Consider the following 18,297-nt stretch of genomic DNA (forward strand, 5'->3'; position numbering starts at 1 on the left):
AACATAATTTTTCCTACGTTCACAGGGGCCGCAAATCGATATCTCTGAATGCATTTTTGTAGGGTATTATGCAACCCTTTTAGGTATATATTTTCTATCAATCACCTGTATATTTCCTGTATTGTTCAAAATGTGTTCCACTTGTCAAAGTTCGATCGTTCCTTCTTCTTGAAAGTAGCTGTCGCTTTGTATTTCGAGCTTATTAGCCCTAGTTAAATGCAGTCTATAATTATTGTGGCTAGCGGGGAGACAAGCCAAGCGCGAGCTCACCTTTTTTAACGTCTCACTTATCAGTGGACAACCCTTAACTAAGCGTGTGTGTTGTATGTGAGTGTGAAGGAGTCAGGCGCCAGGCGAGGGTTGTTAATGCGGCCAGACAGCGTACTTCATCTGCCAGGCTTCACTGTATGTGGATACAGCTGAGTTGCCTGGGCAACTGGACGTGGTCCATGGCTGATTGGTTGGGTTCTGCATGTGACTGGCATTTCAATTGATATCAATTGAATGCTCTACCTGAAACAACTACGCAATTTCGAGTGCATTGAACTCAAATCTAACAATCTGAGCGAGAGAAATAATCGCAAAGGGTGGGCGAGCGAGAGCAAGAGCGAGAGGGAGAGAGACAACATTTGTAGCAAATTCGCGAAAAAATGGGGCGCAAACTAATTTGCTGTCAATGTAAACTGCTTGCAATTGCCAGGGGCGTCCAGAGAGAGGGGTTGCTTGGGTTCTGCAATTGATCAAAGTCGGAAAGATCTTTATCAAACAACTGCTAAGCTGTACAATTTACATGTTATCCTGGTAAAACGCCCTTAAAATGGCGCTAAGCTACGCCTCTGCTCATACATAAATGCTAATTATTAGGAATCAGTTTGGTCAGCACATTTTTGCTTAGCTTTCAAATATATCTCATGTTCTCCAACTCCAAAATTGTCTCAAATTTCAATTTGCCTACATCGCCTTCGTACAACGAAAATTGTATTTTTAAGATTTTGACTATATAAAATCTGTAAAAAAGTAATGATATAAACTCTACAGCCAACACTTCTGAGTCTGTTAACAGTTGGCCTAACCCCTCTTTGATCGACGCCTCTGCTTTAACAAAAATTATATAATCCAAGGCAACCTTTGCCAAACCATTGCCACAATTGTTTTCACGCACAATTTAGAGGCTACCCAAGCGAAACCCCCTCGAGCATAGCCTTAACTAGGCCCCTGCTTTGGCTGAAATTACATTACAATCAATAAGTCGATGTTCAACCAGAGATTTGACAGCTGCGATCCCCGATAGCCGGTGCTGCTCTCCCTGGTGGTGGATCGTTTCTTCGCAAGGCAGAGGTCGGTGGTGGAAATTGTTACATTTCCCTATTTGTCTCTCTTTCGAAATGCAAATGGATTTGTTCTGGTTCCGTTTGTAAGCCAACAAGAAACGAGTTAACCAGAGTTACAACCAGTTTTGCAACACTGGTTTTCTTCTTCTTTCAAGCGATCCCTTTCACCTCTTGTTGTTGTTGTTGCTGTCAAAACTTGAAAAAATGTAAAACATTCTGGCGTTTGGACACACACACATGTGCGCTGTAAAGTTGGGAAAATGAAGACATATGGCCATATTATTGTAATAGTGCCGGGAATCTAAAAAAAAAGAAAAAAGGGTTGTTGCCAGCCTCAAGGCAGTGGGAACAGTGCTTGAACCTGTTTTGTTTTTTGTTTTCTTTCATTCTTTTTTTGTTTAAATTGAAATGGGTCGTGTAATATGGAAAATTGTAGCTTGTTAATTGGTGTAAAAAAAATAGAGAAGGCATCATTTTAATTAAGGGTATTCCATTAGAGGGTTACTTAAATTAAAAGAAAAGATATTTATATGTACGTAAAAAGTAAGAACTCAATTTAGACATTTTATTGGGTTAAAAAAAAGATCATTTTTTGCATACTTCGAATTTTACAACATAATTTGATGTTTTTTATTTTTATTTTATATGGTTAAAATAGAATTCAATAAATTCTTAAAATTTTCTGTTTAGATATAATTAAGAATCTTTGATTTTATTTAAGCTAGGCTTGAATTATATAAGGATATCTTCGGCACGCCACGATTTAATAACTTTAAAACCAGACAAACCGACGGACATATTTATATCAACTCGTTTGTTGATGCTGATCTGGAATATATATATTTTATGGGGTCGGAGATGTCTTCTTCTCTGCGTCACACATTTTATGACATAATTATAATACCCTCTATAAGGGCATAAAAACGAATGAATTTTATTTTGTTATTTAAATTATACAATTTTTATTTATAAAGAATGTTTAATTCTATAAATTCTTTAGGTTTCCCCAAGAAATAATTTAGAATTCAGACTTCCACACCCGATCTTACAATTTATTTACTATATGTGAATATATAGCTGTGTGCTAAGGCTGGGAATAGATACCCTTTATTTTCGGTTGAGATGTTTTAAGGTGGAAAATGGGTGGCTTTACGTTCTTAAAACTTATTATGTAGCTTTTATATATTAATGAAAGAGAATTTTTTTTTCAATTTAATAAAATGTACCCAAACAAATATTCTTCTTGATAAAAGCAGCACATGAAGAGGGTATTACACATCTTAAGCACACTTGATTGTGTCTGAAATGCTTTAAACTAAAGTCATAAATGAATTTGAAGGAACGCTGCTCAACAAATAATATGACCCTTGGAAAGAATTCCCAAGTATTCGGTATCTTTTATCAATAGTCACCCTCTGTGAATGGTTATTCGGAACACGAGCCTTAAATGGCATGCAACAACTTGACACTGAAGACACAGAAGAAGCTGGGCCAGAAGGCCCCCCCCCCCCCCCAAAGCCAAATTAAACGAATTGGGTCAAAAGATAAACGGAATTATCTTGAAGAGCCTATGCGAATAATAAGAAACACTTTAAATTGCAAAGCAATGGGGAGCTGGGAGCAAAAAAGAAAATATATATGCATGCATACATATATGTATAAACACAGAAACAAGAAGGATGGGAAATGGAATGCTAAAGAAATGCAAACGGTTGCCACTCAAGAAGCAAGCCAACCACCCAAACCACCCAAAACACCTAACCACCAAAAGCAGCCGACTGATGTTTAGGTTGACTGCGTTCAACCCCCTTCCGCCCGCTCAGCTTTGCCCCCGCTGGCAACTCTTGCCCCAACCAACTTTTACTCATCTTCGGTGTTGTCAACCCAAAACGTTGAAATTTTATTATTTATCATAAGGAAGACGAGTGTGTGGGTGTGTGGGTGTGTGTGTGTGGGTGTGTGGGAGTGTGGGTGTGTGTGTGTGGGTGTGCGCGCGTTTGTGTGTGAGAGATTAATAGACTGCTGCTGCAAGGTGCTGCTCGCCGCTCTCCGTGCCGAGCAAAAAAAAACGTAGAAGGCACAGAAAACCGGCTGCCGGCAAAACATCCTCTCTCTCTCTCACTCACTCTCTCTCTCTCTCTCTCTCTATTGCGCTCGCTCTCTATCTCTGTCACTCTTGCGCTCGCTCACTTTTTCTTAGTAACTTTGTTTGTGTGTGCGTGCGTATCCTTATTGCGTGTTATGCCAGAGAACGTCAGATATTGGAGCAGGGGTAGTGTTAGTGACTCTGACATTTTTTTCTATTTTTTCTTTCCCATTGTCAAGCTATTATCCAGAAATCAGCTAAACGTACGTATCTATAGCTATATATAGATATAGATGTAAATATATGAAATAGAAATTTCTGAGAAATTTTTTTAAAAAACGTGTGAACATATTAGGCGTATTTCTTAAATAGTGTTGATTTTTTCGGATTCTTGATTAAAACAAGTTTTTATTGCAACCATACCAAGTATTTCAATCATTTCAATCAAATATATTCCATTAGGCCCTTATGCGGTTCCTAACAGAAAACATTTCGATACATCTTAAACATATGTTCGCCCATATAATGGGTTTTATCGGGTCAAAAAAATAGCTGAGGCCCCACGCTATCTAGTTTATTTTACTTATGCCCTTCCTCATATATTTCTATTATATATTTTCTTGTTCAGCATTAGCATCCATGTTTATGTTAACTATTCGCATACACATAAAGTAATATACTTTGGAGTACCACATCCAACCGGACCAGATTGGCATTTTTGTACCATATAGCTTTTAGTAATCGGTCGAGAATAGAGTTGTATGGAAAAGATTTTGATTTACGGCACTCTAATAAGAATTAGTTTTTGTCTAACTAAGATCTGAGTATATGTCTACTAAGAAATGCCTCTGCAACTATGCAAATGCCTCGGAAACTAAAGTTTCCTCAAAAGTTTGAGCAATAGTTAGCCTATGTAAGGTTAAAGTTTCTTGAACTTTTCTTGTCTCTTGCAGATCTCGCTATTCCAATTAATTTCAATATCTGTGCCTATATAAACGTAGGTCAATTTAATTAGTTAGACGCCTGGACTTGAGGTAATATGCGAAGAGCTGTTTACATTCATGTTGAAAGTGGCATTTCGAAAGCTTCTTCCACTTGATGAGCGCCAGATGGTACTTAATCTGCTTTGCATATCAAAGTATATAGCCTCCATCTACGATTTTCGTCTATATATACATATATATATATATTGTATGTATGTGTGTGTGTATACACTTGCATATCTTGCATGTCACAAAATCACCCAACCTCCCATTTCAAAGCCCCTCAGCCGCAACCACCCACTCTGCTGGGCACACACACACACACACACACACACACACATTCACACACACACTCTTGCTCTCCCTCTCTCAAAAAAAAAAAAGCAGCACGACACGGCGTGCGAGCGAGAGCGCACGCTTTTCTATGGCTAGTTCGCTTGCGCAAAAGGGTGTGTACCACAGCCGGCTGGCGCTAAGCGTTGTACAGGGCAGAGCGAGATGGCGCGAACTGGAATGCCTCGCTCGCCGGGTGGTTGCTTAAGCTCTGGCACTCTCTCTCTCTGTCGCTCTCTTTCTGTGTGTGTGTGTGTGTTTGCGTGTGTGTGTGTGGTGTGGGGCGTCGTTAAAGGATACGCAGGATACGAGTCGCGACCGGCGGCGCCTGCTTTCTGTTCAGTCGTACGTGTTCGTTCGTTGCTTTCGTTCGGTTTTGATTCCATTCGGTTGTGTTTCTCATTCGAGAACATTCATTTATAATTTTTTGACTCCTCTGCACCAGTTTTTGTGTTGTATTCAGTTACGAATTTGTTGTGTTCTCGGTTTTTTCCAACTAAAAAACAAACAAAACACAAACTAAAACTAAAACAAACAAATTATAATAATATTAATATTAAAAGAAACACAGACACAACAGCAACAACAGTAACAACAACAACTGCAACTGCAATAACTGTGCATGACTCTCTGTGCAATATACCAGATGATATATTATATATAATATATATAGATATATGTATATATATATTTATATATATGTACACTAACTATCGCAACTTTCGTTTCGTTACGTTTCGCTTTCAACACTCGTGTCGGGCCCCATAAATTGCAATATTTTAAATCCATTTAAAAGCCGAGCTAAATTGTTCAGCAGCAGCAACAACAATTACAACTACAACAACAGAAACAACAACAGCAACTAAAGCAGCAACAACAACAACGCATCGATTGTGTTCAACTGTCCTAGTCAAATTTGTTCACATTTTTTTCGCTTTTTGTTACACTGTGCAAAACCTAAGCCACATTTAAATTGTGTCTGCAGAGAAACCACCACAACAACAACAACCACGCAGCACACTACAGCTAAAGCCCCAACAACAATAACAACAACAAGAAGCGTGTGTGTGGGCGAGGTAGACACATACGCCAGAACGAGATAGCAGCTGCAGCCCAGGCGTCCAGCGTGAGAGTGTGCGAGCGAGCGAGCGAACGTCTTGCAATCAATAGAACCAAAAAGTTGTATTGTTACTGCTGCTGCTGCTTCTTCTTCTTAATTTTCGTGCTCACCCCACACGCCGGGACGTCAAAGTTTTTTTTTGCTACTTTTTTTTCTATGTGTCTGTGTCGACTGTATTGCAAAAATCTGTAAGTATATAACAGTTATAACAGTGTATGGTTCTTTTTTTTTTGGTTATGTTAATTTTTTTTCATGTGCTTTTTTTTTTAAGTGTGCAATATTTAGAAAAACAGTTAAAAAAAAAACAGTTTTGCCAGCAGAAAAACGCTATGATCTAAGATCTGTAATTCATCGGCAATCGTTCAATGGGTATTTCTATAATCAAAATATAAGGAGGATTTTCGTTATAGTAGTTTTGGATAATCTGCGATCGGATGCTACGGATGCTGTCGTTGATGAAGATACGACGAGAGTGGGAGAGTGAGAGAGTGAAGTAGAAAAGGGTTAACCGGAGAAAGTTAGGCAGAACTGAATTTATGTATATCTAAGGCATATCAAGGAATGCAGCTGTCTCTCTCACTCTCTCTCTCTCTCTCTCTCTCTCTGTCTCAGTCTCTCTCTCGCTCTGCTTCTCGTTGCTCTCTTTCCGCTCTTTTGGAACAATTCATAACTTCCGCTGTTTATTTTTATCTTCCGCGCTCTCTTTCTTTATTGCCCGATCTATCTGACTTTCCATCTCACTTTCTCTTCCTCTGTCTGCCTCTCTTTCTCTCTCTCGAAATCTTTCCTAATTCCTTTTCAGCTACTTAGCTGTGTTTTCCGTCTCTTTCTTCATTTGCTCAGCTGCCTCTCGCTCTCTTCCTTTCTCATAAGGCCTCTCTCAGCTAAGACGGAGGTTGTAAAAGTAGACGGTTTTTCAATTCTTCGTCTCTCTCTTTGGCTCTTTCTCTTCTCTGCTGTTGTTGAATCCTTCACTCACAGTGTCTTCTTCTCTTTCTCTCTCTTTCTATCTGTCTTTTACTTTAACTGCCTAGGCAATATCTGTCTCTTTCTGCTTTTCGCTCTGTTTGTTTCGGTCTTCTTCAATTTTATTCAGTTGCCGTTCTTCTATTGCACCCTTGGCCTCCCCAAGACATGCCGTGACCCACCTCAAGGCGCTGTGCGACACACATTTTAAATGAGGTCACAAATATCGGCGCAGAAGTGTCAATTACACATTTTTCCTTCTTTCTTTTTATATTTTCTGCTCATTCCATTCACACACACACACACACACACCCAAGCACGCACACACACGCGGCATCGTTGTCTTTGGCAGGGTCGCTGGCCGTTTGGGGTTGGCTGTTGAAGGAGTTGGTGGGCTGGCGGCTGCTCTGATGGTGTGTGGAAGGGTGGGTGGGGGAGGGGGAGGTGGAGGGGTTGAGTAGCTGGTGCCGAGATGCAGCCCGGTTTATACAGCGTCACGCCATGTTGCAGCACAATTAAACGCCCAGTGTGCGTGTGTGTGTGTGTGTGGGTATGTGTGGGTGTGTGTGGGTGTGTGTGGGTGTTCGTGTGGGTGTTTGTATTGGTGTGTGCTCTTTTCTCTTTGCTTCCTTTGACACCCCCCCACCATTCACACCCACCCACCTTTGGGCTTTTCATAGCTGCACTTTCTTTGTTTGGGCTTGTCTCCTTTTTTTTTTTGGCTTTGACTTTGACTTGCTTTGTTTTTGTTTTGCTTTGCCCTTTGCTTGGCGCTCGCCATTCAAGTGCTGTGAGTGTGTGTGTGTGTGTGTGTGTGTGCATGTGTTCCTCTTATTCAGCTTTATCTTGTTGTTGTGGCTCTTGTTGTTGTCCTGTTTGGGCCTTTTCAAGCTGCGCCTTTGAGTTCATTGAACGCAGCCGCAACAGCTGTTTCAGACGCTTGCCACATGCCACATGCAACAGAATAGCAACCACAATAGCTGCAACAACAACAGCAACAACAACAACCCATTGATCTGCTGCCTTTGCAGAGCAAAGCCGAAAACTAGTAAAGCGCGAAAAAGGAAAAATGAAAAACACCCAAAAACACTGGCCGCAACGCGGACGGGTTCATTGAACCCGGCGAAACGAGCCCAAAGCCAGCAAAATCCCATAACGAATTCTGAGCCCAACACAAACCAGCCGCCTGTGTCCTGTGCTCTATGTTCTATGTCCTATGTCCTATGTCCTATGTCCTATGTCCCCTGTCCCCTGTCCTCTGTGCCGTGTCCGGGTTACGCGACGTGCCGCTTCGTTTGTTTGTTTTTCGCGTCAGGTTTTTACCCTATTTTCCATGCGGTCCCTTTTCATATTCTAAGCCTCACACGCAACCACACACAAGGATCTACGTAGCTAGCTAAAAACGGGGGTCTTTTTCCTGCCTCTTGCCCTCGCGCGCTCTCTCTCTATCTCTTTCTCTCCCTCTGTCGTGCCGCTTGCTCTCTGTCTGTGTCTATACATTTCAACCCCTCAATATACTTCCAATTGGACCAAACCAGCCACGCGTTTTCCAATTGGACTCGTATGCAGTCCTCTTGGAGTCAGTTGCAAACTGAACGCGATTTGATTTTCGATTTTGTTTTGCTAAATTGCATATTGCATGCCAAATATATATTGGCCTGCAGCTTAAACGAATCCATGATACGCTACAAATACTCTAAAAAAAAATGCTGAAAAAGCAAATCTATTCAATTGGAAATTGCTATTATAAGTTTTCAACATTCAAGGGATTTTGAGATTTTTATTCCTCGCATCTCTCAAAAAGGCTTTGTAAAAGTTCGCTTTCGAGTTCACTTTGATCTATATTAGATAGAAATTATATGGACAAATCTGTGTTTTACTTTATAGCTTAAAGCTAGAAGATGTAATGTGTTTTTTAGAAAGTTATAAATAATATTAAAGGCAGTTATTTATAACTTTCTTAATTGTTTTAATCTTTAAACTGGGAACCCTTGTAAAATATCTTTAGATTTGTCAGTAATGAACAAATATATAAAGAGTTAATTGTTTGTTTCTAATAATAATAAAAATAATAATAATAATAATTAAAAGTTTTCGATAATAATAATAATAAAAATAATGATAATAATAATGATAATAATAATGATAATAATAATAATAATGATAATAATAATAAATATTAAAAATAATAGTAATAACTAATAATAATAATAAATAGTAAAAACATAAATAATAATAATTAAATGAATTGGAATCCATGAATGAAGAAACATATTTTGTTTGATATGCTTCACTTTTCACTCAGAAAGGTGCTATAACTTTTTCCACTATTTAAGTACTTTCAATTTGCCGCATTTCTCAAAACTAATAAGCTCTTCAGTGTGCAGGGTATTCGTATTAAAAAAACGTGCTGAGCCATGGCAAAAGCTGGCGCTAAAGTGCACGTGCACCGAATGCTTTGAGTACTTACACACTGTGGTGCGAGTCGCAACGAACCGCTGAGCCACTCGCATATTGCGCATTTCACACACAAAAACAAAAAAAAAAACAATTTAATTAAATTCCAAGCCATTAGGCAAAGTTTTTAGCTGACAAAGAAAAAAAGAGAAGAGATGAATGGAAAAAAATAGAAGAAAGAAACTTGATGATAAACAGATTTCGGGCTTTTGGCCCTGCCGGGGTGTGTGTGTGTGCTATAGGTACTGTATGTCAAATATCTGGATGAGCATTAGCCTAATGCTTGCCCTCTCTTTGGGGGTGACTTTTCTTTGCGTCGGGGCCTTGCCAAGCCGACTGCTTAACGCGCTTATCGACGGGGGTTCAGACTGAACTTCTCTTTTTATTTTGTTGCTTATATTTTGTGAAGCTCATTAACGTGAGATAATTTAGACTGATTTTTGTACAATCTATTTGCAGATTGAGTAAAAACACGAGCGAGCAATCGAAAAGAGGCTTATCATATATCAGAGACACGGTACAGCCCAGAACAGGAGGAAGAGTATAATCAATCGATGAGAAAGATTTTAAAACTGAAACCGAAGCAAAGCGAAAAACCAAACACCACCAAACAAAACCAACAACTATTAACATAACAATAACAAAAAGAAGAAGAAGAAGAAGAAGAAGGAGAACAACAACAACAACAAATATAACGAATAATCATATTTAAACGTATAACAACATTATAATAAATACATATACCATATTATATATGTATATATATTTCTTATAAACACAACTAAGTTCCAACAACAAAAACAACAAAACAAAACGGAAGAAGCGCAAATTAGTAAAAGTAAAAAAAAGAAAACAAAAAACCAAAAAATTTAAGGCTATCTTTTTGCATTTTTGCAATTTTATATATATATAAAAAAAAAAAAAATAAATAAATATAAATAAAAGCAAAAAAAAATTATCTCAAATACTCAAGAGGCGAACAGTTGAGCGAAGAAAAACGGATAAAGTAAAAAAAAAAAAGAAATACCAAAACCATTAGCAAAATTTACTCTTTTATCTAAAAATAACTAAAACAAAATAAGCAAAAAATAAAAGAAAAACAAAAATTACTTCAAACTTAAATTAAATTTTAAACTTTAAGCAAAGCCAAAGAACGGTTTAAGACAAAAACAAAAACAAATGAACTTAAGCTAAATAAAATACTATTTTTTTTGCGATCGTAGTTGATCTAAAAACCCAAAAACAAAAGGAAGAGAAGATAAGAACAAACAAACGACATAAACAAAACAACAACAATTCGAAGAAAGATAAACAAAAACCTTGCGACAAACAACTTCACGGGACTTGTGCAAAGCGCAGTCAAAGCTCTATATAAATAATACTAAAAAAAATACCAAGAAATAAGTACATATATTCTAAGCGCAACAAAACAAGCAGTGAGATTATATACTAAGCACAAGCAAGAAAGCAGGCAAGCAACCAACCAACAGCAAATACCGAGTATAGCCAAACGCAGAAATTGAGGAATATAACAGTAACAGTAACAGCAACAGCGACAGCAACATTAACAGCAACGCTAACAGCAGCATAAACAGCACCACGGACAGCAACATTAACAGCAACGCCATATCTACCAGCAAGATTGAGAGCCACAGCGAAAGCAACAGCGAAAGCAATAACATCAGCGACAGCAACATTAACACTAACAGCAACAACAACAGCAAAATAGACAGCAACAGGAACAGCAACAGCGACAGCAACAACATCAGCGACAGTAACATTAACAGCAGCAACATTAACAGCGACTGCAACATTAACAGCACCGGCGATACCAAAGATAAAGACAGAAAGGACGACAGCACCAGCGACAGCAAGAGCGACAGCAACATTAACAGTAACGGCAACAGCAACAGCGACGAAAACATGACCAACGCAATGGATATTGTGAAGAACGGGAGCGCAAATGGCTCCGTGGATGGCAGCAATGATGAGTCGCGTACCAATTTGATAGTCAACTATCTGCCACAAACCATGACGCAAGAGGAGATGCGATCGCTCTTCTCAAGCATTGGTGAGTTGGAGAGTTGCAAACTGGTGCGTGATAAAGTCTCAGGTAATTTGGGTAAATATTAACCAATATTCTAATAATTCAACTACACTAAATAGCATTAATTAGTTAATCATTTTACTGTAGAGCATGCATAACTTTCTTTATATATATATACATATATTATTATTACTTGTGCCCATTTGTGCCATGTTCATGGTAAATTTACAAGGCAGTTTACGCTGATTTACCTTCTACAATCACTTGCTGTTTGCCTTTGAGTTAAATATTAAAAAAAATGTAGTAGGTTATATGTTGAGAACCAATAATGTTTACCTAATGAACAAAATGGCGTCGCTCCTCATTATCAATTTCAAAGGGGTTCTTAAGTCGGAGCTTCTTGATAACGAATTTACAAGCTGCATCTTTGCAAAATATAGATCATCAAAAGATTGCAAAGGAAATTATGATCTCAAACCTTTTAAGCCTCTTTGAGCTGTGTGCTTTCGTTAGACTAACTCATACAACCATATACCATCAGATTTGACAAATGTGAATAAATTTCTAGGGTATTACGGATGTTACCTCTTGGGATTCTCTGATCCTCTATTCCATCAATGAGAATGTGTGAAATAATTGAGGCTTAAATTTGATTTGAATGGAACCAAATCCAAGGAGCTTCGTCCAGTCTATATCCTATGCAAGATGAGCCCAAGACCAGCCCTGAGCTGACCTTCGACTACTGACCGAAACTGTGTGTAAATCTCGGATACATACACCAGAATTATATTTCCTATTTCAATAATCTGACATTTTATATAGCAGTATTAGTTTTGTTAACACGTTAACGTAGGAGCTAGAGAGGCGCACATTGTGTAGAAAATTAGTAACAATTTACTATATTAACGGCTTACAGCTCATTTTCAAAGCGCTTTGCTTGAACTCTTTTGAGACGTGCTTGTAAGAAGTTCAATTTTCAGCCTTCAAACTGATATTTAAGCTCCCTCTGTTTCCATGTTTTTAAAAGTCTTATGTAAGCTATTAAGCAGGAATTGGATAAGAGAGTAATGTATACATTTTGAAGAAAATAACTTGGAACGGGCAAAGCCGGGCAATGCCCGTTAGTGCTTAGTCTAACTGATATCAAATATGAATAAACTTAACAGCTGTTAAGGGGTGAAAGGCTTTTAACACGGCTGTGGCTGAAAAGCGCGCTGTTACTAACATGAGAGTCTTATGTTAGACAGCTGTTAAGGGCAAAGTTGATTGAATGAGTGCAAAGAAGTGCTGTAACATCAGCAACAGCTAATTATTTTGCGTTAGTTAAACAATTTCAGTTATGAATTTGAGTGATTTTTAATATTTAGCATGCACAGCTTAACATAATCGTTAACATTATTTAAATAACATGTCGAACTTGGTAAATTCATTTTACAGTCTTGCCAGTCTCAAGCCGGGCAATGCCCGTTAGTGCTTAGTCTAACTGATATCAAATATGAATAAACTTAACAGCTGTTAAGGGGTGAGAAGCTTTTAACACGGCTGTGGCTGAAAAGCGCGCTGTTACTAACATGAGAGTCTTATGTTAGACAGCTGTTAAGGGCAAAGTTGATTGAATGAGTGCAAAGAAGTGCTGTAACATCAGCAACAGCTAATTATTTTGCGTTAGTTAAACAATTTCAGTTATGAATTTGGGTGATTTTTAATATTTAGCATGCACAGCTTAACATAATCGTTAACATTATTTAAATAACATGTCGAACTTGGTAAATTCATTTTACAGTCTTGCCAGCATCATTGACCGCACTCAATCCGGCTCTGCAGCAGGGTAAGTGTATTTATAGATATTATTTGCAGTTTTATATTAACCTCAATTTGTAGGTCAAAGCTTGGGCTATGGATTTGTTAACTATGTGCGCGCCGAGGATGCTGAGAAGGCTGTGAACACCCTGAACGGCTTACGTTTGCAGAATAAGGTTATTAAAGTATCATACGCCCGTCCAAGCTCAGAATCTATAAAGGGTGCTAATTTATATGTATCGGGTCTTCCGAAAAATCTATCACAACCAGACTTGGAGGGGATGTTTGCGTCGTTTGGCAAAATAATTACATCTCGTATACTCTGTGATAATATTTCTGGTAATTTTTGGCACGAACAACTATCGATAACGATGGCGATAACGATATTTAACCGCAGGTCTATCGAAGGGTGTCGGTTTTATACGCTTCGATCAACGCAACGAAGCCGAACGTGCCATTCAGGAGCTAAACGGTAAAACACCCAAGGGCTATGCCGAACCGATAACCGTTAAATTCGCCAACAATCCAAGCAATAGCGCCAAGGCCCAAATCGCCCCACCCCTAACCGCCTACTTGACGCCCCAGGCAGCAGCGGCCACCCGCCGCCTGGCCGGCGCCCTACCATCCGCCGGACGTATCAGGTGCGTAGCATCCATTAAAAACCTTATATCGGCCGTCGCAACATTTGTTTGATCGGGTCCATATACAAAATATAGATATATATAGATATAGATATATAATGAAAACACAGTCCGATGGGTTCGCTTGAATCTGTGCGGTCCGCGTCCGTGTGGGATCAAAAGAAAAGTCGCCCCGACAAAGTCGCTCGCTGCGTTTAAAAATTGGAAAAACGAATTAGAAACTAGAAATCTATTTGGTTAACATATACATATAATTTGAGCATACGTAACAAATATTTATATATATTATTATAATTTCATTTCAAATTATTATCGATTTAGCATAACTTTTACATGACTTTGTTTCTAATTTAACTACCTCTTATGTGGCATATTTCGGTTTTCTTTTTTCTTTGACAAAAAACAAATTTCTCATCATTTTTAGCATTGGAAAAAGTCCCATGTTAGCGATTAACAAGGGTTTGCAAAGGTGAATTTTTTCGACTTATTCATTTCACACACACAGACACACTGACACACACAAACTGACACACACAAACTGACACACACACATATATATTGATTGCTGTTTTACTTTCTTGATTTACTATAAAAAAGACAAGAAATACAATTTGTAATACTAAATGTTTAGCCTTAATGTTTGTGTGTAATTGTTCTACATAATACCCGAATACCCTATGATTTCAAGTACAACTCCTTAACGTAACTTTTGTTATATCCTTTTGAACAATTAGCTAGCATTCACATGACGGCTTCTTGTGTTTGTTGCCACGTTTCGATTCTTTCCGTTCTGTTACAGCGCATGCATCGATTCTCAATTCTTTTGATTTCCTCTAACATGAAACTACCCCCATATGATTTTAGAGTCTATTTAATCACTGTGTAACATATACGTTAACAACTAACATTCCTTCCGAAAGTCTGCTTATGTATACACATATATATATATATATGAATTTTTTATTTAATTATTTGTAACCAAACCAGCGACAATTACATCTTTGTGCTTTTAACCGAACAATCAATTGGGCTATGGAGCATTATGTGAAAAGAAAAATGCCATAAAAATGAAAATTTTTGCAGCACAGTGTAATAGTGGCCAGCAAAACTACTATGAAAGCATGTCACATGATATTATAAACCAGAAAAGTTTTTGCAAATGCGGCATGCCGATTTCTAAATACCCTTGCAGACTGAACAGCTCGAGGATGCAGTCGTCTTAGGTTATGGGCTAGTCAAGAGGGCAAAGCAGAGAGAGCTTTAAAAAACTTTATTTTATTTTAGTTAATTTTTGTTTGCATAGAAGTTAAATTATTAAGATCTTCTTCGAATAGTCTGATGTTTAATTAAATTAATATTTTTTTATAATTCTGTTACAAATGCAAGCTTTTAGGTCTGTTTGCCATATAAAATATATATCATCATAATAACAGTCTGATTTTTAAGTAACAAGCTCCAAAACTCAGCGGAACAAATTTTTGAAAATCATTTAATTAAAACTTAATCCAATTTTGAATAGCACTTAGTGCTACAATATTATGCTCCAATACTTAACATACAATATAAATGATAAAAAAGGTATCTAATTTAATTATGAAGGAATATAGATCAGATAGACACAGGTACAGATATTACCCATCCATCCTCAGCCTCAACAAACTGTAAGGGTATATATGAAAAAAAAAAAAAAAAATAAAGCAAAACCAAATTCAAAATCTTTTTTATACATACCCAGCATAGTGTTTTAAATTTTCCTAAGTGTTATACTCCAGGAGGGAATGACACGTTTTGTTGCGGATACATATATATATATATATATATATATATGTATGTATAGTTATATATATATGTATGTATTTTTATATATATGTACCATAAACAATGAATACAACCTCAAGTACTTTACTCCTATCGATAACTAATCAATTAACTTAATGCGTGTAACTAATCTATTTGAATTCTCTCTGCCCCCAACCACAAATCAAATGTAATTGAACTGAACAGATACTCACCGCTGGCTGGTGATCTATTGGCCAATTCGATATTGCCGGGCAATGCAATGACCGGATCCGGCTGGTGTATATTCGTTTACAATCTGGCGCCGGAGACTGAAGAGAATGTGCTGTGGCAGCTATTCGGACCGTTTGGCGCTGTGCAATCGGTCAAGGTAATACGCGATCTGCAGACCAGCAAATGCAAGGGATTCGGATTCGTTACCATGACCAACTACGATGAGGCTGTCGTGGCCATACAATCGCTGAACGGCTATACCCTGGGCAATCGGGTGCTGCAGGTTAGCTTTAAGACCAACAAAACCAAAACCACTTAAGGGCAATCTCTGCACAGCCAACCCGTCTATATTCGAGTTTTCTGTTCGTGTACAACCAAACTGAACGTATCTATTATTTTTGGATCGTAACATCCACTCACTCTATGCAGAAAAATTCGAGTAAAGCTCGTAACGATGAACGAGAATAATGTAGCAGAAAAAATATGATGAAGAAAAGTAACTATGGCATTTGACAGCGAGTTGTAGTCATAATTGAAATGCACACACACACTATAACACATATATGTATCTATGTGTGCGTGTGTGTGTGTGTGTGTATTTACCTATATTGATTTGTGTGCTAAACGAAATTTGTATGATTGATTGATTGATTGATGATGATTAATGAAATCTTAGCGAAAATTTAAATATCTATTATGTTTACTTTTGTGGAAATTACACGCAGCACTTACATAATTTATCCAATTTAAGTTTATTTAACAAACAAACAAAAAATACTACAAACATACTAAACAAAAAAAATACTTTTTAAAAAATAATACCTAAAACAAAGCTTAAAAGAGGCAACAAATACAAAAGCAAAAACAAAGAGACAAAATCTCTTTAGATTGACTAAGCGAAATTCATCAAATTAATGAAAACCAAAATACTTAAATTAACTGAAATTTTTTTTTTTTTTATATTAAACTAAATTGAATATTAAAATTACGTAACTAAATTATTTAATGTTTATTCATTTAATTAAGCAACTAAAAGAAAAGCATACCAAAAAAAGTATATATATATATATATATACATATATAAAAATATATATGTATATATATAAAAAGAAAAAGAAAACCAAATATATAATTAAAATACACGCATATAAAGAAAATGATAATTTTTAAAGAATTTATTCTGAATACCTAGGTACATATAGTATAACCAAGCCTATATGTGCTGCTTTAAATGCTATATTGTATTTGTATTTGTATTGTGTTCGTTTTGCAAAACTTAATTAAACTTAATTAATCAATTAATTACATTCACTTAAACTAATGTTATAATATGTACTTAAAAGCTTCTATTCAATTTGATTCAATTCGATTCGCATTGATTTGAACAATCTACCCCCGAAAAGCCGCGTTCAAGCCGATCGACTGCGATCGCGAAACGCAACAACAGCAACAAAATATACATACATCATACACCGTACATCGTACATCGTACATCGTACATCGTACATCGTACATCGTACATCGTACATCATGCATAAATCATACTTACTTATAACCATTCTTATTATTATATATATGTAATCGTTTTATTCTTATTTTTTTTCGTCGTCGTCTAACTTAAAATGAGAAAAACAAAACAAAAAAAAAACCAAAGTATATTCAATATTGTATGTGCAAACGCAACGTAAAGAAACCAAGAAAACTTATTATATTATATTACATTATATTATTATGCCTACTTATTATTCCATTTTTATAATTATATCTTACAAATAAAACCAAAAACCAAAACCAAAAAAAAAAAACACAAAACATCAACAAAACTAAAAACAACATGAAAAAAGTAAACAAAAATAATATTTATATATACACATATATACTTATTATAAAATAAATGTGTGACTTATTCAAAAACTATGCGAAAAGAACAACAACAAAAAATCCAAAAACCAAAACACAAAATTTGTTTTCATTTTTTGCCAACACAACACACAGAACAAAAGACAAAACCTTAACACACACAACTGAAAATTGGCAACGTTGCACATTGACTGATTGATTGGCAAATTGACTGATTGATCGATCAGATCAGGAAACAAAAGAAAGAAGCAGCTGTTGCTGGTGCAGTTATTTGGGTCTGCTGAAAATTGCCAACGGCGCATAGCTGTAAAATTTGGCAACGCTGCACTGGCAATGTTGCAGCGCATTTTTGTGTGTCATTTCATCGCTTGTCCATTTCTTACCTTTATCCATTTCGTTTTCACGCAATGTTGCTTTTCTTGAACACAACTCTGCAAATGCTACAAACGGGTAACTGAAATGTGGCAACATTGCCTTCGCAGCTCGAAATTTGCTCGGCCTGGTCACGTACACCCACAAGTTATAAAACAAAAAACAAACAATACAACAACAGCACTCGCATTTTAAAACAAAAATACAGAATATTGAAACTCGCGTTCGCTCAGCTCAGTTTCAATGGTCAAACAAAGTAAATAATGCATAAGTTTTTTAACACTGGTTTTC

The 18,297-nt window shown here is 36.9% G+C and overlaps 1 protein-coding gene across 4 annotated transcripts; it reads left to right on the forward strand.

Moving 5' to 3' along the window:
• The first annotated feature begins 10,216 nt into the window (after window positions 1-10,216).
• On the forward strand, window positions 10,217-16,729 carry fne (found in neurons). Of its 4 annotated transcripts, none has more exons than XM_064699371.1 (6): window positions 10,217-11,389; window positions 13,107-13,151; window positions 13,205-13,462; window positions 13,521-13,764; window positions 14,189-14,233; window positions 15,769-16,729. In XM_064699371.1, the coding sequence occupies exons 1-6, from the start codon at window positions 11,200-11,202 to the stop codon at window positions 16,091-16,093; spliced, it is 1,107 nt and encodes a 368-aa protein (XP_064555441.1). In that variant the 5' UTR covers window positions 10,217-11,199; the 3' UTR covers window positions 16,094-16,729. The 4 variants fall into 4 exon arrangements, with proteins under 4 accessions (XP_064555441.1, XP_064555440.1, XP_064555443.1 ...); XM_064699370.1 differs by having other exon boundaries at window positions 10,219-11,398; window positions 15,769-16,728; XM_064699373.1 differs by lacking the exon at window positions 14,189-14,233 and having other exon boundaries at window positions 10,270-11,389; window positions 15,769-16,369.
• Window positions 16,730-18,297: the final 1,568 nt, after the last annotated feature.

This window comes from Drosophila montana, unplaced genomic scaffold (genome assembly GCF_035044405.1).
Source record: "Drosophila montana isolate Dmon_TW-CO22-7 unplaced genomic scaffold, ASM3504440v1 contig_920_1, whole genome shotgun sequence".
Classification (NCBI taxonomy): domain Eukaryota; kingdom Metazoa; phylum Arthropoda; class Insecta; order Diptera; family Drosophilidae; genus Drosophila; species Drosophila montana.

What these genes read in the sequence shown, in the direction of transcription:
- fne (XM_064699370.1), top strand. Translation starts at nt 11,200, where the DNA reads ATGACCAACGCAATGGATATTGTGAAGAACGGGAGCGCAAATGGCTCC. An exon ending in CAATCCGGCTCTGCAGCAGG is followed by an intron (nt 13,152 to 13,204) that starts GTAAGTGTATTT and finishes CTCAATTTGTAG; the next exon opens with GTCAAAGCTTGGGCTATGGA. An exon ending in ACTCTGTGATAATATTTCTG is followed by an intron (nt 13,463 to 13,520) that starts GTAATTTTTGGC and finishes ATTTAACCGCAG; the next exon opens with GTCTATCGAAGGGTGTCGGT.